This window comes from Corapipo altera, unplaced genomic scaffold, assembly GCF_003945725.1.
Source record: "Corapipo altera isolate COAL_440 unplaced genomic scaffold, ASM394572v1 122, whole genome shotgun sequence".
Classification (NCBI taxonomy): domain Eukaryota; kingdom Metazoa; phylum Chordata; class Aves; order Passeriformes; family Pipridae; genus Corapipo; species Corapipo altera.
The window spans coordinates 318,800-340,786 of NW_020884961.1; the positions used below are offsets into that span (position 1 = coordinate 318,800).

The following is a 21,987-nucleotide window of genomic DNA, read 5'->3' on the forward strand; positions in this document are numbered from 1 at the left end:
GAACAGCCCAAATCCCCCAATCCAGGGCTGCCTTGGGATGAACAGCCTGCACTGGAACAGGGTCTGGAGTGGCAGGAGCAGCAGGACCCTGACATGGACACCATGGGTGTGGGCCACTCTGACACTTCTGGAAGAAAAGGAGCTCTGCTCCAAGGAGTGGGCAAAATGTGTAACATTCCTACCCCAGATGGGGCTTGGAAGAGGAGGGGGAGTTTCCCTGCTCCTGGCAGAGTCACACCTCTGTCCTGGGCACTCCCCTCACAGCAGGATGTGAAGCCCCACCCTGCCCCAAGCTCTCCAGTCCCTGGGCAGTGTTCAAGTGCATCAGGGCCCTCCCAGAGTTGGTGTAAGTTCAGCATCCCCAGCTCCCACCTGTGCTGGGCAGAGGCACAGCCTGGCACCACACACGGTTCTGTCCCAGCCCCTGTGCCAGGCTCCACACACCTCCCAGCAGTGAGCCCAGAGCAGCCCTGGGCCCTGTGAGTGCCAGGAGGGCTCTGTGTGCCCAGGAAGCACATCTGTGCTCAGCACAGCACCTGAACATCCCAGTACATTGGACATACCAGTATATGTTGGCTGCCTGTGATCCTCGACGTAGCTCCTGGATTAAATGCCCTGATGAAGTATCAAATATCCTTATAAGGGTCCCCTTGAAAAGGAATCAAGCCTTGTATTAGGAAGGGCAGAAGATTCTCTTTACATCTGTGAATGCAGCCTAAAACTCTGTCTGTCTGACCAATATGTCCCTGCACACACCTCTGGGGGTTTTCTTCTTGCTAGATTTGAGAACCTGTTTTAACTTTGGGGAAGAACATTGATTGCCCCCACACCAGCTCCACAGTGTTACAGTGCTGTGGTGCACAACCTTGGCACTTGGCTCCTCAACTCACAAGTTTCTTTCAGCTCTGTTCTAAAGCACCAGCACAGCCCTGGCCCTGGTTGGCAGACCCTGGAGTGTGCCCAGGCTCTGGGACTCACTTCTGCCTTGCTCCCTCAGTCAGTGCTGCCATTTTCAGTGCTACTGTGCAATTCTTTCCCACAAATTATAATCAGGCTGTGGCTGACTTGTCTTTGAATTAATTCAGAGGCTGTCCATCATCACCTGCAGTCCTGTTATATGCCTGGTTAACAGCTCAGCTCTCCAGTCACACACCAGGAGGTAACAGAACCCAGCAGAGAAAGATTTGGTAAACTCAGCTTAGTTTTGATTTAAGAGACAGGCTTGGGATGTTTGCTGACTGTGCTCAGACTCCCTAGTTTGGTTGGAAAATAAAAGCTGTTTGAACTTTTTTTCTCTGTACAAAACAAATGCAGCAGATAATGAGTCTACTCAGCAATGGAGTTGGCAGCTTTAAGAACTGTGTTTAGAAGACACACAGCCATTAAGCTTAGTTAGGAGAGACTGTGGCTGCATTTTCTTTTTTTAACTTGGTTGAGTGACAGGCTGGGCAGTAGAAACTGTTCAAAGGAGAGACTTGTTGGATTCATTTGGTTTTTCCTTGAGAAACTCCTTTCATTTGAGTGGAAGAAGGCAGCGAGTGCTCCTCTTGCCTCAGGGAGATGGGTCCATCTGCCTGACATCCCTTTAGGAGATGAAGGGCCCTGGCAGCCCTCCCAGGGGTTCCCAGGGAGAGGGCAGGTCTGTCACCATTTGAGCTGCACCCTAACCTGAGGTTTTTGTCAGTGTGTTGTGCTCTTTAGTCCCACAGGGGTGCACACACCATTTCAGAAGGAGGGGGGCAGCCACCCCCTCCTGCTCTGCACCAGGGGTTAAGCCCTGGCAGAACAAAGCCCTCTGGCAGGACAGACCTATCTGCAAGCATTTCTTTAGCCAGTGGGTGTGAAGTGAGTTTAAGCAGAAAATAATAAAGGTGAATGAATACAAATAAGATTCTCCCCCTGCTTTTTTAAAAAATTAACAGTATCTGTTGAAGAACACATGAAAGCTGTGAGCTGCTTGGGCCAGGCTTCTGTCACTGAAGAGTCACTGCTCCAGTCAGCTAAAACATAAGCACTACCTCAGGCACAGCCCTTGGCTGTTGGTGTCTGGGGATCCCAGAGGGGCAGTGAAGATGAAGGGAATGCACATTCCAGTGACAAATTTCCCCGGTAGGTGTTTCTCTGTCTTTCCTACGAAGGATGTGACTTCCTGTTTGTGACACTGGAACACACAGTAGGTCAGAGGCAGGGACATCACTCTTACTTTTTCTGATGCTGTTGCAATTCTTGTTCCCTGCAGGTTTAAAGCAATACAGCTCAAGACTCCTTCGTGGGCTGGGATGTCCACGGGAGGCTTCTCCGTGTTGGCCAAATCCACGATCTGCACGTGCCCAGTGTGTGTCCCAGGAAATGCAAGAAGAGAATTATTACTATTTGGACAAAGGACACAGAGACCTGAAAGACACACACACAAAAAAAAAAAAAAAGAGAATAACTGGATCATTTCCATAAACCAATGTTTTCAAATGTAAGTTTCTAAAATACCAGTAATTTCACAATAAGCAAACAGACATGGAGCAAATCAGAATCTCATCTGAGTGGCTGGTGCAGGATCCCAAAACATGACCCATCCATTAGTGCAGAGCACAGCAAAGCAGGGGAGTAGCATAATTTTAACTTGCTCCTATCACTTTATTTCAAGGTTTTCTAGCTGTGGTTATCCAGAATGTGGGTGTTTTCAGAGATCAGCTCCATCAGTCCATCACATCAAAGCCATTTAAAAAAGAAGTTATTAAGTCTCCTTAGTGGCTCAGAAAGGGTAAGAGTTTATCAGAGGTGATATCTGAGTTTCTGCTCCAGCCTGATGATTATTAGTAATTCCTGTTTGAACTTGGTTCTTACAGCACTGGCACTTTTTCCTTTGTAATATTTTGTGGCCCATTTAAGGTAAATCACACCAATCCCACATGTTCTGCTGATGCCAAATGAATTCCTGCAACTTCAGCACAACAAACAACCTCCTTCTCCTGCATCCCCTGCCTGTCACAGTCAGTCAGGGGGCTGGAGCTGCATTCCATGTTTGCTCCAGAGTCCCAAAGATGGGGACTCCCAATCCCAAATAACCTCCTGGTGGAGAAGAAACCCTCCTGACGTCCAAGCTGATCCTCCCCATCCATTGAGCACGGCCAGCAGCCCTTGTTCCATGGTGTGGCACTGTCAAAGTGTTTGCAATGATGCACTTTGTGTTTATCATTAAGCTTTCAGCACAAAATACATCCAGTTCCCATGTTCTTTACAGAAGGAAGTGTGTTGCTCTTATAGAAATCACATCTGTAACATGAGTGCAGGAAACAGCTTTTCTGGGCCAAGTCTTTATAAATTCTAATAACCATTTTATAAACAAAAGCATCTCCAAAGGGCACAACTGCAGTGCAGCAAGTGTTTAATGACTTCTGAAGAACTGAGTGAGGCAGCTGAAGATAAATGGCACGTCAAGAACAGAATAAACTTGTTTCCATCCCCCAGCCCACGTGTAGAACTAACCTTTAGGGTTGTAGCAGGTTTCAAAGACGTGCAGCTGGTGGGGATTGTGTGTGAACGTGAAAACTTTAATCATCGAGTCCAAGACGACCACAATTCTGAAACAGAGCAGAAGTTCCTGGGACTTGGGGTGGGTAAAACAGGGACACAGACATTCATTCAGACTGCAAAGGCTTTCGAGTGATTTAACAGCCATGTTCTTCCTGCCCTCCCCCGCAACAGACTCCCAGCCTTGCAAAACCCACACAAGGATAAGCCATAAGGACTTTTATCCAGCCCCTCCGCCCACGCACACACAGGCTCCAGCTGTTCACAGCTGCTCCTGCTCCAGGGAGCTGCAGGAATTCCCTTCACACTCCTCCAGACCCAGAAAAGCAGCCAGCAGGAGCCACAGGAGAACATTTCCCTGCATTAGGGGGCTGGGAAGTCTCACAGGCTTTTCACCAAGGTTTCACATCCCAGTATACTCAGCCTGTGATCTGTTTACACCCAACACTTGCCCCAAAAGCCTGTTTCACCTGTAATTGCTGAGGCTACAGCAGGATCTTTTTCTCTCTACAAGCAGCTGGAAACAAGAGCACAAAGCCACCCTTAGCTTTTGGACCCCTGTTTCACCCACCTGTCCCTTCGCAGCTTCACTGCTTTGACTTCTGTAGAAAACTCAATCTCAATGACAGTCTTCTTCTTCAGGTCATCCCAGATCATGACTAGAACAGTGCAGAGGTTGTGTTAAACCATGAAGGCAGATCCAAAGATCCACACTGTCTCCCTGATAACAACTTCCAGTTCCCCAGAAGGCTGACCAAGAGGGGCACCCCATGGCTGAGCAGATGGGACACCCTGCAAACCAGGTCTTGAGCCACCACATATCAACCCCCTCGAGCAGGCAGGAGCTGCAAACTCCAACCACAAAAAATGACAATAAAAATACAACTTTCTAAAGAAAAGCAGCTTTTTTTTTTGTTTGCTCTGAAGGTTATCAAAGAAAAAATGCAGCAGTTGGAAAAAAGTAGCATATTTTCTTACAAATCTTTCCAGCCAGGGAGGTTCCCCCTCAGGCTGCTGGGACGGAGCCTCCTTGCAAAGCTCACCATGAGAAGGTCAGGGGGTCTCTGAGACCTGTCACTGCAGGTACCAGCCTGTTCCTGCTGCCACAGCAGTGGTGTGACTCCCTGCACTACGGTGACTTAAAGCTGCTGCAACATCCCCCTCACCCTTCAGGACACCCGATGCCAGCCCAGGGCGGTGGGTTTGGGAGCTCTGGGCAGTGTCACACAGGCCAAGATGTTTGCAGGGTCCCTCCCTGGAGCTCACCTTTGTTGGGTGGGTACTTCGGCTTCTTTCCTCCACCCACCAGTGCTAAATAGTTGCAACGAAACAACATTTCCACATGGCCAACGCCACCTTCTACAAACTCTGGAAGACAAATATTTTATTTAGAAGCGTCAGAACCTGTTAAAAGGCCATCTAGTTTTTACTTCTGTTACAAGAAAAGCTCATATTATCCAGCACATCTCCCAGGCACCTGAGAAGAACAGCATCTTCCTACCCTGGCTGCCCTTCAAAACCAGAGGAGGTAAATTCCAAGAAAGTTCCTCACACTGGAGCAGTAAAGTCCTGGATTTCATATAAGCCCTTGTGGTTTCTTTAACAGCACTTCTGAGTGCTGTATTTCCTTCCTGAAGAGTTTTGGACACTACCCCCTTCTGCACCACATCCTCCTCTTGACTCCATAAAGCATTTGAAGCAGGATGGCACATTTTGCTATGAAAAGGGATTATCATCATGACAAAAAGGCCTAAAATATTTACAGGTGATAACGTGGGACAGTTTGAGAGCGTGCAATGTGTCCTGAATCTGTGTTAGAGCACTGAATGATTATCTGCACAGTTCTGAGGGGCAATGCTTGGATGGGAACATCATGGAACTCCTGGATGTAGGGGGTTGCAACAGTTAAGACTTGGTTTCATGTTGGGTTACAGAGAACAATCAAATAGACAACTCCAGCTGGGACCATCTCAGGCAGGTTTAAATCTACAGGAATGATGAACAGGATCTCTGTGTGTACCTACACAGCCAGTTCAGTGGGAGTGCTCAGAATCCACAGGGAAAAAGCAATCTGACTCATAAGAAACTTTTCACCACAGGAGTCCTGGAATTATCTCCATCCAGAGCTACTGGCAGGGAGAGTTTTGACAAGGCACTCCACAGGACTCCAGGCTGAGTCCTGATCCTTTGAGCACACTGTCACAGGTGACAGTCCCAAGGCATGTTGCTTATGGAAGAATTTACTGTTCAGAGCAGAAAATAGTTTTGGCCACGTGAACAGTGACTAAAATCCTTTACAGCAGTAGAAAGTGAAAGTGTGCCTGGTTTCATAGGAATTGCTTATTTAAGTACATTTTTCCTCTTATTAAATCCCTTTTATCACCACAGGCTGGAAGTGCTGGGAAACCTGTTTAGCAACTCACTTCTATATTTAGGGTTAGAATCACACGGCTGGGTTTCAGTTTCCCCTATTTTGACTTGGGTTTGTTTGCTTTCTGATAAAAAAGCCCCACTGTTAATACAGTTCATCTACTGATTTCTGTTCAAACATGAGGGAGTAGCTTTACTGCATTAAGATCCTCCCAGATTTTTTAGGCATCCAGAGAAGGCAGGATGTAGAGTATTAGAGCTCTCAGTGCAGACAATACTGTGGGTATGAGAAATGTTATGCTCAGATCTCCAGGAAAAGGGCTGGAGTTTTACTGCCACACTGGATCATCCAGATCACCACAGGAGAAAGGAACAACTACTGATGGTGCATGACTGCTGCAGGGAGTGACTCCTGCTCAGGGATAACCAACTCCTCTCCTCCTCAGGGCTACAAACATCAGCAAGAGCCAACTCAAGTCTGTTATAGGTGAGACAAATCCCTCGTCAGCCAGTTGTGCAAATTAACAGCACTGAGACATCTGACTGAGCAGTGGCACGAGTGAGAGCCCCTGTGGGGCAGGAGCTGCCCTTCCTGGGGCTTTATCCAAAGCTTTCCAGGGATGGAGCAGTGAAAGCTGAGCAAGAACCAGTCACAAAAAAAAGGAGGAGGCTGAGCTTCCAACCAGAGCAGCACGGTGGAGTAAGGAAGTGCTTTACCTTGTTTCTCTTTTTCTTTGAGAGGATCTGCATTATAAACTCGGAATCCATTTTCCATTCCACATGCAAAGCATCCTGTGGTAAAAAGCACATGTATATACACATATATATAGTAATTGCCAGGTACACTCGAGAAGGAAGCAAGAGCCAGAGGGTTAGGAGAGCATTACTGACAACTGCATTGTTACACTCAAGCACTCACAGGCTCTGTTAGTGATGCAAGTGAAAGCCCTTCAGGAGTTGTTCTCTGGCCTGGTGCAAAGGTCTCGGTATTGTTTTCAGACAGGTAAGAAAACAATGGAAGGAAAGGAAACCTATTCCCAACCCACCTGTATCCTATGCCATGTGCTACAGAGGGAAGGAAATCAGCATTTTAATGTTTATGGTCCAACAGTCATTATGAAGGAAACCCTCTCCTTTCTCAACAGATCTGAATTCACCCCACAATTATGACTCTGCTGTGGATGTTTCCAGAGCACAGAGCTTCTCAAACAGCTTTTCAGACTGTGCTAATGCCAATCATGACATGCCAGTAGCTGAAGTCCAACCCAGAACACTCTGATTAAAACACTCCCAGATTAAAACACTCTGGAAAATAATTTCTTACAGAATTATGCACGTGCCTCTTCAGTGGAATCCACTGAACTACCAGTCTCCTGTCCTGCCCTTCCCCTGCTGGGGGAATGCAGGTACTGGTACCAAGAAATGCCAGTGTGAAATCAGAGCAATGACAAGTCACCAAGGAGCAGCTGCTGTCACTGGCAGCAGCCTGACAGCAGGTTGGTTGCTACAAAATTTGTGTGCAATGTATCAAAAATCCAGTTAAAGATCTTTGAGATACTGAACAGATGTTCCAATTATTCTGGTTCTATTCTTATGCACTGCAACGATTAGAACCTCCCAAATAGAAACAGGAGCTCTGTCTAAACACACCCCTTCCCCAAACTTGATACCCCCAAAATCCCAGAGCATGTGGAGAAAGAAAACAAAATCCACAAAAACCTACTCCCTCAACCCAAAGGACTCCCAGGTACAGCTTCACCCTGTCCAAGAGGTTGTAATAAATTAAGTGGTTAAAGTTCCTTACATATATAAACACACCCAGAGAGTGGCTAATGAGAATATAATAACTACAGCAAGATTAACAACCATATTGAAATAGGCTTTTCCATGACCCCTGCTCATTGCACCTTGTGCCCTCCCAGGTCTGCCCTGTCAGAGTGTGGTGCTCTGAACTCACAGCTCAACCAGCTGCTGCCCCGGGCAGGGCATTACTGGGATAACCAGGGAGCAAACAGCAATGGAAACCTTTCCCTCTGCATAAAGCAAAGCTGCACAGGAGCTGTTCCTGGCAGCTGAGCCACAGAATCATTTTCCAGCAGCAGTTTTCTAACCCCACGTTGTATTTCCAGGATAAGGGGAGGGTGCTGAAGCTGCTCTGTAGCAAGAGAGCACTGTAAGGCTGGAGTTGTGCTGATCCCAGCAGCTCCCAACCACCCAGAGGGAGCATTCCTGATGCAATCACACCCAGACTTTACCCTTCCCGTAGCACCTCTACAGCTTCTGCAGGGCCCAGCTCATGACTGAGGCGTGGGCTGCTTTAGTGCCTTGGGAATGTCTCCATTTTTAACGGGAGACAACCCAGCAGCAGGTGGGGATGTGAGTAATGGTGAGATTCCATCCCTACCCACAGAGATGTGGAGCTCCCAGGCACGGAAACCCCTGAGTCAAACAGGAGAGAAAAACACACAGGCAGATCCCTGCTCCTCCTTCAATCCCAGGTTACAGGAGCAGCTTTGGAGCTCAGGGATTCCCATCCGATCTCAGTGTTACCAGTGGGATCACAAATTTGACAGCTGCAGCTTGTGAGCCCTTCTCTGTGAGAGAGCTGGGGGGGGCTGAGAGGAGGCAACACTTCCTTAGGCTCACTGCCTTCCATGGATGATGACCTCCCACCTCAGGAAGGGACAGATGTGCTGGCCAAGTGCCACTGACAGAAGATAATTTAGATTTTCTTTTTTTAAATGTCATTATTACAGAGTTATTGCCCCAACCTGCAGCTGTGCTCGTTCCTTCAGCAAAGTGATATCTGCTGGCAGTGCCAGCGAGGCCACAGGGAGTTTTGTTCCTCAAAATCCACAGAAAAAAGAAGAGTTAAATTAATGCCCAGCCTGGAAGATGCCACAAGCTGAAGGCAGTACCTTGGCCCAGAGAAGCCCACAGGATTCAGGGTCTGAGGTCCAGCAGTGGAGCCCAGGGAAGCGATGACAGCTGGCAAAGCTCCTGCCATGGTGGTTTTCCTTGGCACAACAAATGTTGTCCAAAGCCACAAGAGAGAGCACAGAGCCCTACTAACATTGGGGGGCCCTACAGAGAAGCCTTCCAGCCCACTGGAGAGGAGCAAATGCATCAGCCACGTGTTTCAACAACAGAACAAACCCACCCTTCAGTTTTCAAACCAGCTTTTGGCTGCCACAGTGACAAAAGAGAAAAGTGTCAGCAAGTTACAGGTGCACTGTCTGGGGTGGTCCCTTGTGATGATGTTTTGTCTGTTCATTTCTGAGAAGCACTTTAGTCCTCTGAAAGCATTGGAAAAGGGCCTGGAATCAGGAGCACACGGGCTGAGTACTCACACAACCCACAAGCCCTTCCACTCCCTTGTGTTACAGTTTCAATTGAAAACCCCAAAGTGGCAAAGGCACCCCACCTAAAAAGGGCATCACTCCAACAGGAGGGGGGAGGCTCATGGCAGAGCAACTTTCTCCCTGCTCTGTCAGGGAGGTTCAAGCCCCGAGAGACTTCTCAGATGGTTCCTCCTGCTCTCCCATCCTCGTGGGATTGGCCAGTGTTAAATTGGTAAGGAATTAGGTTATTGTGACAATCCATGAGACACCCACAGAGTGAGCCCCAGCACTCCAGTGACTCATGTTCTATTCCTGGCAAGGAGAAGGAAGCAGGAGCTTTCCCTCCTCCCTGCTCTCCAAACATCACCTGCCCTAAACTAATAAAGTGTCAGTGTGACACCTGCAGTGCCAACGTCGTCATTCCTACCAGGAACAGCTCCAGGAGCTGCCAAATGGAAGCCAAATGTGTTTTTAATTCAAGTTTTTTACTGTCCCTCAATTGCCTGGCCAGGGGAGGTTGGATGGGATGTGAACACTGCCAGCTCTCAGATTCCCAAGACAAATTCCTCATGGTACTTTGGATGTGTCTATTCAGAAAAAGAAGGGGTTATTTTGCATCTAGTGCTACAAAATTTATGGAAGCCTTTGCAACAATCAAGTTTTACACTAAAACAATGATCTAAAGGCATTTTTCTCTTACACAGCTCTCTGTATAACCCGGTTCCATCACAGCTCAAGCACCAAATATCACCACTCTGTTACAGACCCTGCAGATTTGAAATTCAGCTCATCCTCAAAAATCTTTTTCCATCTCTGTTGCAAAGACAAGAGCTGCTGAAAATCAGGCTGTTCTGTTCTTTTCAAGTCAATGGAGTAGCATTTAGAGAGCTGCAAAGACACTAACACCTCATCACCAGCTTGATGTGCTCCTGCCAAGATGTGACCAGAGGTGTTTGACTAAAATCAACACAATAATTCCTGTTTACACACGACTTCAACAGTGTCAGCAACAAGTAAAAGAGCTGCAGTCTATGACAGAAGCTTCAAGACTGTCTTAGGCAAGAGTAATATTTGTTAAGGCAAAAGGATGTTACAAAATGATGAGCTTCTATTCCTTATTCCACCAAAATGACACGTACTCATCAGGCTGGTGCTATTTGTGTCTTGCAAAAGCAGAGATGAGGCACCTGCCACCCCTTTCTGGAGCAGGCCTTCCCTTCCCTAACACAGGGAAAAGGGATGCAGTGGGGATTTGCAGCAGGACATGCATCTGTGCTTGCCTGAGTGTGATTAGTAGTGTTAACCACGACTTTTAAAATGCAAAGCAGGCAAAAAGAAAGGAAAAATCGGTGACACCCCTGGGTTTGAATGTCAAGTACTCACACAGAGGAAAGGCCATTCTGAGTCGCCTTTCAGAGATCCAAGTCCCAAACAACCCCCGAGCTCAGGCTCCGACACTCCGGGGGCAGCCGAGCACAACCAGCCCCAACAATCCTGTCCTTGTGCTCTCCCTCACCCACCCACCCATCTCTGGGCGCTCACACGGCCGCGCCAGAGCCAAAACAACGGGACAACCATTAAATTCTCCGGCCTCCCCGGCTCCGTCCGCCGCTCCCGCCGCAGCCCCGGGGGGCGAGCGGGACCCGGCACCGACGAGCCCCGGTCACTGCCCGCTGCTGGGAGGCGCCCCGGCCTCAGCCCGACCCCGGGCGGTCCCCGCAGCCGCCCGTGCCCGCAGCCCCGGCCCGGCCCCGCCTCACCGTGGTCCTGGTTGAAGCCGGCGTACAGCAGCCCGTTGCCGTGCGGGTTGGCCGGGAGCAGGTTCATGGCTCCGGCTCGGCCCCTTCGCCCCCGCCCGCCGCCCCTTACACCATGGTGGCGCCGCGGGCCCGCCCGAACCGAGCTGGGCCGGGCCGAGCTGGGCCGAGTCCGAGTCCAGCCGAGCCGAGTCCAGCCGAGCCGAGTCCAGCCGAGCCCGCCTGAGCCGGGCCCAGCCTCAGACCGGACGCTGCTTCCGGCCCCGGCAGGCGGCGCTGCCGAGCGCCGAGCGCATCCACCCGCCCGCGGAGGAGCGCCGAGCAGTCGAGCGGCGCGGGAATGGCGGTGGGAGCGGTGGGGACGGACCGGGAGTGACCGGAGTGACCAGGAGTGACCGCTGGGTCAGAGGGGAGGATGGGTGGCCCAGGGCAGCCCCCGGGCCCCTCCCAGCTCCGGAGGACTGTTTGGTAGAAAACTCTCCCATCAAACGAGTGAAAGCGGAAGAATTGCAGTAGGAACGCGCTGAAATTGGGATGCCCTGACTTGACAAAACCTCAGACCCAACCAAACCCCAGACCCAACCACCGACGCCACAAATGCGCCTCGGAAACGTGGAAGTTCTCAGCACCCGAGGCCCTGAGCACCCCGCGTGGAGTTCAGGAGGAATTTTACTCCAAGCAAGACAATAGACCCGGCAGCCTGGGGAGGACCCTTCCAATCGGAGTTATTCCATGGCTGTAGGATGAGCTGAAGCACAGCCTGGGCGTTCTCACCCCAACACCAACCATTCCCCACCCCTCGGGTGTGTCCCCTCCTTCCCGTGCTCCTTCTGTGCCTTCTCCGGCAGTGCCTGACGTTGTATCTCAGTTTGTGACCGGCTCTGTTGGGAATTGACCTCAGCTCTCAGCCCTGGAGCTCTGCACTGACAAGCTGTGACAGTATTTTTTCTATATATAAAATACAATAATCACACTGCATCTTTACAAGACTTTGTCTCCTCAGGCAGCCAAGAGACTGGGTGTATGAACCAACAAGCCCCTCTTTGGTTTTTTTAAATGTTCCCCTGTCCAGCTGCAGCCCCAGGCTTTCCGTACTCCATGTGGGATTGCTGCAGGAGTTGCCTGGAGTGAGCAGTGCTGCTCCAGCCTTTATACCTCATCTTTATCCTGGCTGGCAGGAGGGACAGACTCTGCCCTTGGGGACACACACATATCCATAATGCTCCCTCCAGCCAGGCATTCTTCCTGCACATCACACACAGAGAGGGCCCAAACCACTGCCTGGTGACTGAGGAGGCCAAGATTATAATTTGGAAGAAATAAACTCGAGTAGCAGCATGCAAGGGACAGAATTCCATCCTGCTCCCGGACACCAGGCAAACAGCCAGAGCACTCCCAAAGTCTAGATGTCTCAGACTCAGGTGTAACCCCTGGGAGCTGCTCTGGGCATGTTCTTAGGGTTTGGAGATGTAGTTTCAATATTCCAGCACAGGCAGCCCAGGAGGTGGAGCCTGCTGATCACCCAGGGCTTGATCCCACAGGAATTCCTTCCAGCTGCACTTTGCTTTGCCATTTAGGCTGTAACTGTGAGCACACTTGTTCTGATGGCACTTCTCTCTAAGTGCTGATGCATTAATTGCTCCAGGTCCTGGCATCACTTTGGCATTTTACTGGCTGGACTTCCCACACTCACAGATCTGTGGTCCAGGAGGAACATCACAGACATGAAACTTGGTGGTGTCTCAGCAGTGAAGACAACAATAGGAAGACAACAATGGGATGAAGCTGCTCCAAAGGATTGTTGTTCCTGAGGAGAAGGAGTCACACGATCCCTTCACACATGGAACACTTGGTGTGAGTTATTCTAAAGAAAGGATTTGTTTTCCAGAAACATTCATTTATTTAGTTTTTAAATAGTGTTCTTCAAATCATTTTCCTTTTACCACACTGTCTTTGGCATTTTTCTCCTGGAACTTTCTTGCAGAGTGGTATAAAATGTAATTAATATGTTTTTCACAGAAAAATAAGTATTTAACCCACAATTCCCCAAAGTATTAAGTAACACACCTAAACCTTTATCAAATTGATTACATACAGTAATAGGTCAAAACCTTACTGGGTATGTGCTGTATACCTTGCTGGTATATGCAGCGGTACAGAGAACTCCCCTCCCTCCCTCCAGTTCTTTCTGAGGAATCAGCACCATAAGTCAAGGTCAAGCCTTCCAGTGAATTAACTGGTCCCAGTCTGGCAGTGAATTAAAGCAACGGGTAATTCGACAAGATAATTTGCTTTCTACTATGACACATGATAGTTTTGCATGAGGGGGGAAAAAAAAGTGAAACTAGAGAATATTCTAGGCAAACATGACCAGGGGAGTGAAAAGAGGAGGATGGAAAGGAAAGGTAACTTAAATCCCCTTTTCCCAGATCCATTAGCTCAGTTTTAAATCCGTCTGCAATGTTCTGCAGGCAGAATATATTTGTATGGATGAGGCTCTTCAGTGTTGCCCTTTAAAAACATCAAGTGAGAGAATACACCACAAACATGAACCTTGAACTTAAAGGACGAATATTCTGATGTTATGAACATGGCAGTGAAAGAAAGGGAGAAAAACATCTCCTTTTCTACTCTTTCACTGAGAGCAGTTTCACAACGAACACCTTTGCTGTTTAATGATCCTCCACTAGAACAGCATTTTTATTAGCATTTCCCTCTACTCACTGATGACAACAGAAAAATAAACGCTTAGGAAGAGAAATCCGATCACCTTCATCGATACATTCTGTGTATTAAAACATTTTGCTTAAACTTAAGCTCCACAGTCAGTGTGGCACACGGAATCACCTGTGTGGGGTTTTACACCTGGGTAATTCCTCCTCCTTTCTGAAAAGTCCGTGCAGCAAAGTCCAGCCCTTCTCGTGCCTTGGTGCTGCCAGGGAGCCGCAGAAACCAGCAGGAACCGGCAGAGGCAGATGTTGTCATCTGTCGGTCTAATTCCTGATGCGCTAATTTAGCAGTTGAGAACCTGAGAAGCACTTTTAATATGGTCTGGGTATTATAGATATATTTCTATATAGATATAAAATTCTGGTCTGGATGCTGTGAGTCCAGAGGGCCACAGGGCGCTTGTGCACGGGTGGGTGTGGAGCAGCTGCTGCCTCCCAGCCCTGCAGGCACAGACCCCCTCACAATGGGGACAGACCACCCTTCACAGTGGGGACAGACCCCTCATCATAGTGGGGACAGACCCCTCTCACACCAGGGACAGACCCTCCCTCACAATGGAGACAGACCTCCCTCACACCGGGGACAGACCCCTCATCATAGTAGGGACAGCCCTCCATCACACCGGGGACGGATCCTCATCACAGCGGGGCAGAAGCTCCTCACACCGGCTACAGACTCCCCCTCACAGCAGAGACAGCCCCCCATCGCTGTGGGGACACCCTCCCATCACACTGTGATGAACGACAGACCCTCATCACAGTGGGGACAAGCCCTCAGACCAGGGACAGCCCTCCCTCACAGCCCTCACATCACAGCGGGGACGGACCCTCATGACAGCGGGCACAGCCCCCCTTCATAGCGGGGACAGACCCCACCGTGTCTCTCGCCGGGTCCCTGCCCGGCTCATCCTCCTCCTCCTCCTCCCTCCCTGCCCGGCGGACCAGCGATTTAATCACACCCTTTTGAGGCGCAGCTGTGGATTTCGCACCGCATCCCCCCGGCCCAGCGCCCGTGGCCATTCCTGAGGTTGCCTTCAGCCTCCCTCTAGTGGATTGGCCTAAAATGGTCCTTCCACAGGCGATCCCGGAGCTTTAGAGCGGCTCCAAACTACAAATACCAGCAGCTCCGGCACCGCTGAGAGGGCCCAGGACCCACCTCTCCTAGAATAAACCTCTCCGCTTTATTCTTCAAACGTTTCTAAAGATCTTTGCTTTTCGCGTATAGCCATAAAAGCCCACGGCGAGGAAAGCGTTTTGAAACGTTCTGCTTGGATTCGCTAATTTTTTTAGCCGCTCATTTATTTTTCCCGTGGTGGGTGGGCCCTTCCTGCCTCAGAGTGACGGTGACAGAAGGACCCAGACCTTTAATCCTGTTTCGCAGCAGGTTTAACAGGAGAGCGGCTGCAGCAGCCCGGGAATGACCATGGAGAAAATCCTGAAGGCAGAGCTGAACACCAACATTCTGAAGGCCGTGGGCAGCTCGGGGGGAGGATGTATCAGCCAGGGCCAAACGTATGAGACAGACAGAGGGCGGGTGTTCGTCAAAATCAACCACAAACCTCAGGTCAGTGCCAGCAGATCTTTGACTGCTCCTATGGTTGCATTGTAGAGAGGTTTTCATTGTAAACAATTCGGAGTTTTGCACTTTCAGGCTGACTTTTAATTATTCCAGCTTTCAGTGATCTTTTAAAAGCTGTATCTGTTTTATATCCAGTATTAGTGCAGCAGGTTTGGTTAGTGTGAAATGCAGTGTAGTGCGACGTGATAACCCTCACCCTCGTGGCAATTCCTGCAAAAAGGAGGCCACGCACAAAGCTGTCATTGTGGTGCTTGGAGTTTGGAAAAGCCCAGAGCTGACTTTGCATTCGCTGTGCTCTTTTCCATGTTCCAGCTGGGAGGATCAATAGTGGGAGGGAGCAAACAGGGGCCAGTGCTAAAACTCACGTATTATCTTTAAAGCTACAGGGGGTTCAAACGTCCCCGTTGCTTTTTGCATTTCCAGAAGTAAAATTCTTCAGGCCAAACTCTGTGACTTTTCTATTACTAAATGAATACTCAATTGCTCTTTCTAACACCGCAGTGCATCAGAAATTTGCATTATCAATATCAAAACCATCCTAAACTGCTGTGAAGAACAGCAGCTTTGCTTCAAAACCACAAAGCACAGGCTGAGTGCTCTCATCCCCATCAGTGGCTGTTGACCTTGGGGAAAGGAAAACCAGTTTAAGGGTTCAGTCTTTTACCTCATTTAGCAGTGGCTACTTGGGGTTTTGGAGGAGTAGGTCTTGGGCATTATCCTCAGAGGTGCTGTTATATCCAAGTAGTTTGGTGTTTCCATAAGCAGCTGGAAATCAGGGTGAAATGTGACGTATCCTACTACTCTGGAATGAATTTAGGAAAGAAAAGAAGTTAGGATTAAGGCACTCAAGTCTCCCTGTGTGAACTGAAGCCTTGCTGCAGCTCTGTCCTTTTATGAAGAGGAATTAACTCCTTTTCAGTCTGTAAAGGGGTTGTTGTTTTCCAAAGTAACTCATTGCAGACATCCATAGTTTAGCCCAGGGATATTCTTATTCCTTGACAGGCTAGAACAATGTTTGAAGGGGAAATGGCAAGTTTGGAAGCGATCCAGAAAACCAAGACTGTGAGAGTTCCTCAGCCCATTAAAGTGATTGACCTGCCTGGAGGAGGAGCAATGTTTGCCATGGAGTACCTGAAGATGAAGCACCTCAGCAAGTATGTCCATACATCTCTTTGTACTGTGTTTTGGGGTATGTTTTTGTATGTCTTGCAGTCAGTCAGAAAACTTCATGAGCAGAGTTGCTCTGATCTCTCACAGGTGGAGCTTCTCTCTGTCGACATCTGCGTTTGTTACAGATGATTTTGGTCCATTTTTCTCTCATGAGATTTTTCATGGAGTTTCTTTTCCCAGCTCATCAGGTTTCTTTAACCCTCCAGGCTGCTCAGGTCTTTTCTCTCAGTAGAATCTTCCAGTATGATTTAAATCATGATTAAGTTAAGATGACATGAAGTTCCATTTCATCTGTCAGCCAACCTGAACATGGAATTCAGGGGTCACATGTTCTTGAAAACAGGGTTTCAGGAGTTCACTGATGCATCCTGGGCCCGTATTGGGAACACTGTCATGCCTCTTCTGGCAGCTGTTTGTCCAGCCTGTATATTTTTATTGGGACAATACTGGCAATTCCACAGCCTCCTCAAATAGTCCATTCCAATCCATCCCACTGTTCCTAGGAAGGATTTTCCAAAGTCTGTCCTCAGTCCTCTTGACCGTGATTTTAAACCCATTATTTTCTCCCTATTCTGGGCATTAGAAGAAGTTAGTTGGCATCCCTGCAGCTGCTGTTAAGGGACCTGTGGAATATTTAACTGGATTTTAGTTGTCTGTCTTCAGCATTAAGCAACCTTGACTCAGTCCCTGCCTTTGGCTTCTTTCCAGATTTACCATTCCCACTGCTGTTCAGCTGATCTGGAAGGATAAAGCCCAATAGTTGGTACCATGTTCTGTCCTCAGCTGATAGTGGGGCTGATAAGGAAGAGCCCCTGATTCTTTTGCCCTCTCTGCTCCTGTTTATACCACCTTGTGCTCTATTTACCTTTCTTGCAAGAACATTGACTTATGTCCATTTTATTATCTGTTACAGCCTGTGTCTTCAGGGCTGTTGTTAAGTCATTTGCCTGTTATGTGCTTGTGAAGTTGATTAAGGTTCTATGTTTGCCAAAAATATCCTTATTTATTTGGGGGGTTTTTAATTGAGGGGTTTTTTTCCCCTGTTACTTGTCTACTTCCAGTTTAATTTTGCTTTTCTTGATCTTACAGATATTCCTCAAAGCTGGGAGAGCAGATAGCAGAGCTTCATCTTTATAACAGGAAACTTGGAGAGAAGCTGAGGAGTGAGGGAAGCACAATTGGTAGAGTATTGATGTCATGTACTAAACCAAAAAGGGAGCAATTCCTTTGGCTGTGGTGCAGTGTTGCATTATAATTTTAATGATAATTGAAGTCAATAATGGAACAGTTTTGTGAGCTATGTCCCTCCTGTCCTGCTTAAAGTTATTTTGTCTGCCTATTCCCTGAAATTAAGGTCTGTGTTTGCAAACTTCACCATGTAAGAGCCCCTAATATTTATTTTATTTTGTAGGAAAAGGAGCCGGTCACTCTGAGTCCCAGTACGTGGATAAGTTTGGATTCCACACAGCCACCTGCTGTGGTTACATAGCACAGGTATGGTACATTCCATGGCTGGGAGAGCTGACAGGCACTTGGATAGGTCTGGAAACTCCTTGTTCCATTGGCCTCCAGCTTTGCTTTCCCTGTTCCATCCTGCCCAGGGGAACACAAGGACTGTCCAACACGTGTGCCTTGGTGCAGAGCATGTGGCCAGCACATGGTGGATGGAGTGAGAATTTGAAATGATGGGGTGGCTCTTCAGCTTGGTGATACTCAATCAAATCAGTGTCCCTTCCCACACCATGCCTTGATTTTGTTTTTATTCACCCCCTGCTATATGGATCTCAAATGGCAAACCCCACTGCTTTAGGAGAGCCTCGTCATGTAACACGTCACATAAGACATGGAAAGGGCTCTCAGAGATAATTCCACCATTTTCTGGCTCTGCACATGCCAGGATTTCATTCTATGACTTAACTGATTGAACTTTCAATATCTCAAACTCTTTGCTAAATACAACTTTTCACCAAATTAGAAACGAGTTACCCGGTAAAAATGAACAAATATTTCTGCATTTCTGGAAAGGTTTGAAACATGATATGGAACAACAGACGTGATCTTACCAGGAAGTGCCCTTCTAAAATACATTAAGAAAATGGGACTGTATGAAAATAGCCAGAACCTCAACTTCTGTCTCATGTTAAAGAGAGCCCCACCTAAGTGTGGGAGAGAGCAGCATTCCCAAAAGAACAACCAACAGAGCACCTCAGGACACTGTGCATTGGTCACACTGACATGGTCCAGGCCATTGTGTGATCATCAAACATGGATCTGTAGCTATTATCAGCTCTGACTGCACATGTATTAAAATTGGGTGTCACAAACCTCTGTGCTGGATTTTCCAGGTGAATGAGTGGCAGAGTGACTGGCCATCCTTCTTCATCCGCCACCGACTCCAGGCTCAGCTGGATATGATTGAAAGGGATTATGGGGACAGAGAAGCCAGAGAACTTTGGTCACAGCTGAAAGTATGAACCATGTCTTAAATCTGTTGTTTAGAACGTCAGAAAATGTGCATCAGTGGGTTTGTAAAGGTGTTTTATAAGAGATTTACCTTGCTTAGCATGAGCAGTGGTGAGTGGACAGTGGGTCCAACAACACTGTCAGCTGGACAGGATTCCTGTTGCTCTTTCATTTTTTATAGATAGTGAAAATAAACCTGTAATTCAGTACTGACATTTATTTCTGATAATGATAAGATGCTAAATCCAATCTAAGAGCTTGGTGTTACGAACTGGGTGAGATTCTTCTGCCTGGACAGGTTTTTTTTACATGGTCCAGGTTCACAGCCAGGCTGGGTCAGGCCACACTCCATGCAGCACTCAGGGAACACCAGGGATGTGTTCCTCTGCAAGCTCCACGTCACAAATTTATTCTTTAATTCTGCTTCAGTGGTGTAGATGTTTTACTGCTGCCATTTTTGCCACTGAAATGTTTTAATTTAAACGACATTTATTTTATATTTCTCTGACAGCCAACACTATCCACGTGTAGAAATAATACATTAGTATTAGGTGTTGGTACTAGACTGTGATAAATACTTTGCTAAGCTCTGTCAAGAACAAACCCAGAACATTTATTACTGGCAGTTCAGGTTTGTGCTTGTAGCCATCAACTTCCCAGGCACTCCATGGGGGCAGCATTTGACCAGCTCAGACTCTTACATCCTACAGTACTTTATTTTATGTAATATTTTCTTCATAACTCTTTAACTGTTGCCTGCTTGTCCTTTTTCAGCCAAAGATTCCTGAAATGTTCTGTGATGTGGAAATTGTCCCCTCTCTCCTGCACGGGGACCTGTGGGCGGGGAATGTGGCTGAGGACGACTCCGGGCCCATTATCTTTGACCCCGCCTCTTTCTACGGCCACTCGGAGTTCGAACTGGCCATTGCCGGGATGTTTGGGGGCTTCAGCAGCTCTTTTTTCTCTGCCTATCACAGCAAGATACCCAAAGCTCCAGGATTTGACAAACGAAACAAGCTGTATCAGCTCTTTAATTACATAAACCACTGGAACCATTTCGGGACGGGGTACAGGGGCTCTACCCTAAACATGATGAGAAAACTCCTGAAGTAACCAGGTAGGTTTGAGAAATTCCAACGTATTCTCTTAGGAATGGGCAGCCCCTGCTCATCCAAAGTACCACAAACTCGGAATTGGTGGTGAAACACCTGACATGGAATAGGCTTAATGCACTTCTGAGCCTCACTAATTAAGAGCAATTGTGTAATTTTTAACTTGGGCACTAGTTTCCCAGCACAGATTCCTCCCCTGCTGAAGGAAAGGGCTGTACTGTTTGTGGATGCCCCACTGGGTTGTAAAAGCAGCAGGACAGTCAGCAGGACAGTCAGCAGGACAGTCAGCAGGACAGACAGTCAGCAGGACAGTCAGCCTGACTCTGCTCTCTCACCTCACAGCTGCTGTTTTCCCCCAGTTGTTCCACAGCAGCATCTTCCCACTCCTGCTGCTCCATCAGCAGTTTGTTATGGAGAGCTACAGTTGTGGGACTGTGGTGCTGGAAGTAACAATGAGTTCCTTACTGTTCTGTTTGCTTTTCTGTCTGTGTTCCTGTCCCTTTTCCCATGAATATTTCTGTAGTCTTCCCTTTTCCTTTCCTTCCCCATGCCAATTGTCCTAATCCAAAGTTCCAATCAGATTCTGTGAATCTGAAAACATTCTCTTTTTGATTTAAGGAGCAGACGAGGCCCTTTGGCTGCACTTGCAAACATATGTAATTAATAATATTTCTAATATTTAATGTAATTTACTCTCAGGCTTTTGTTTTTCTCTTGCTGTGAGAACTGAAATTCCAGTGGTATTTCCTGAAAAAGGATGTCTAGTTCCTTGGTAATTAACTGTATGATCAGAAGTGGGTTGTTGGCACCCGAGTTTGATAACATTTCATAGGTTTAGTGTGATATTTCAGTGTGTTGTACTACAATAGTAACATATTTAAATAACTTTGTAAAAAGACAGCAAAATGTGGGAGGGGAGCTCCATATTTTGGTGACAAGAAGCACCTGTGGCTGCTGGGCTGGTCAGTGCTTGATGTATTTTCAGTTTTAGAAGATGAGGTGCAGTGGGCAAAGCTGGTCTGTTGTGCCCCTGCTGGGTTATGGAAGGAACAGTGTCAAATCCACTGGCTTTGTAAGGGTTTTATTGCCCCTCACTGCTTTATTTTTACAGAAAATGTGGGCAGTGGGAATTTGGGGAGAAAACTGTCCAGCAAAGACAGTGGTTACGATGTGAGCTAGAGTACATTAGTGAATCTGGGGGGTTTTAATGGGAGAAAGTGGTAAAGAAAGTAAAAGTAAGTGCAGTTCCACAAATATTTATGTGAGTTATAAGATTTGGCTAAGAATGACCTCACTATTTAGGCTTCTGACTGTTGTCGTGACAAGTACTAAAATATAATATTCAAAATGCTAGAATATGTTTAGACTTTTTTGCACTTTAAATGGCTGTGCTATGAAGCTTTCATAAAGTTTAAAGTTCGATGTTGTAGTTGGTGCAGTTTAAAACAATGCACTTTGTTCTCTGTAAATAGGGTACAAATAGGGAAAAATTGTTACTTCCTTCGAATCGGGGGAATCTGTCACAGCTGGTTATAAAACTTAATAGAACTGGAACAGTGGAAAAGTGGAATAGTAGAGTTAGGACACAGCTGGAATTGTAGCTGATGGCTGGAAGATCCAGGTTTGGGAAAGAGCAGAGTGCATGTGCACTGGGGTTTATGGATGTGAACAAACCCACCTGTATTACACTGCTGTGAACTTAAACTTCTTCTCAAATAAAACACTTGCCTTGCAGAAACCAGGTGTTTGGTGTGCCTGTGTCTGGTGACTGTGCTTTGTTTCAACGAATTTGAGCCTGAAGATGAGGTATTTGGGTGTGGATGGAGCTGCTGGATACCAGGAAAGGGCAGCTGCCTTCCCGACACCCTGGCCAGGCTGGACTGCCTCCCTGAGTTTCCTGTACAGTCACTGGAGCTGTAGTTGTAGCTTTCAGGGTTC

At 47.6% G+C, this 21,987-nt stretch overlaps 2 protein-coding genes and 1 long non-coding RNA gene across 9 annotated transcripts in view; 2 read left to right on the forward strand and 1 right to left on the reverse strand.

The window, feature by feature from the left end:
* Positions 1-11,255, reverse strand: part of WDR45B (WD repeat domain 45B) — a 13,917-nt gene extending 2,662 nt beyond the window's left edge. Inside the window, exons 1-7 of the mRNA XM_027664092.1 lie at positions 11,000-11,255; positions 6,616-6,690; positions 4,795-4,896; positions 4,100-4,187; positions 3,484-3,578; positions 2,204-2,394; positions 564-649 (exon numbers count right to left, since the gene is read on the reverse strand). Coding sequence (XP_027519893.1) covers positions 564-649; positions 2,204-2,394; positions 3,484-3,578; positions 4,100-4,187; positions 4,795-4,896; positions 6,616-6,690; positions 11,000-11,066 — 704 coding nt within the window. The 5' untranslated portion in view covers positions 11,067-11,255. The remainder of the gene's footprint in view (positions 1-563; positions 650-2,203; positions 2,395-3,483; positions 3,579-4,099; positions 4,188-4,794; positions 4,897-6,615; positions 6,691-10,999) is intronic.
* Positions 2,359-4,801, forward strand: LOC113956991. Its single transcript, XR_003531041.1, has 3 exons — positions 2,359-2,471; positions 2,642-2,758; positions 4,171-4,801. It is a non-coding gene; the product is annotated as an uncharacterized LOC113956991 (long non-coding RNA).
* An 81-nt stretch (positions 11,256-11,336) lies between the features above and the next one.
* Positions 11,337-21,981, forward strand: FN3K (fructosamine 3 kinase). 7 transcript variants are annotated; one of them, XM_027664097.1, is made up of 8 exons: positions 11,337-11,935; positions 12,642-12,850; positions 15,110-15,289; positions 16,307-16,458; positions 17,564-17,655; positions 17,886-17,968; positions 18,820-18,942; positions 19,712-20,190. In XM_027664097.1, the coding sequence occupies exons 3-8, from the start codon at positions 15,143-15,145 to the stop codon at positions 20,048-20,050; spliced, it is 936 nt and encodes a 311-aa protein (XP_027519898.1). In that variant the 5' UTR covers positions 11,337-11,935; positions 12,642-12,850; positions 15,110-15,142; the 3' UTR covers positions 20,051-20,190. The 7 variants fall into 7 exon arrangements, with proteins under 7 accessions (XP_027519898.1, XP_027519897.1, XP_027519896.1 ...); XM_027664096.1 differs by having other exon boundaries at positions 11,337-12,850; positions 15,107-15,289; XM_027664095.1 differs by having other exon boundaries at positions 11,337-12,850.
* The last annotated feature ends 6 nt before the right edge of the window (positions 21,982-21,987 follow it).

What these genes read in the sequence shown, in the direction of transcription:
- FN3K (XM_027664096.1), top strand. Translation starts at nt 15,143, where the DNA reads ATGACCATGGAGAAAATCCTGAAGGCAGAGCTGAACACCAACATTCTG. An exon ending in AAATCAACCACAAACCTCAG is followed by an intron (nt 15,290 to 16,306) that starts GTCAGTGCCAGC and finishes ATTCCTTGACAG; the next exon opens with GCTAGAACAATGTTTGAAGG. An exon ending in AACTTTGGTCACAGCTGAAA is followed by an intron (nt 18,943 to 19,711) that starts GTATGAACCATG and finishes GTCCTTTTTCAG; the next exon opens with CCAAAGATTCCTGAAATGTT.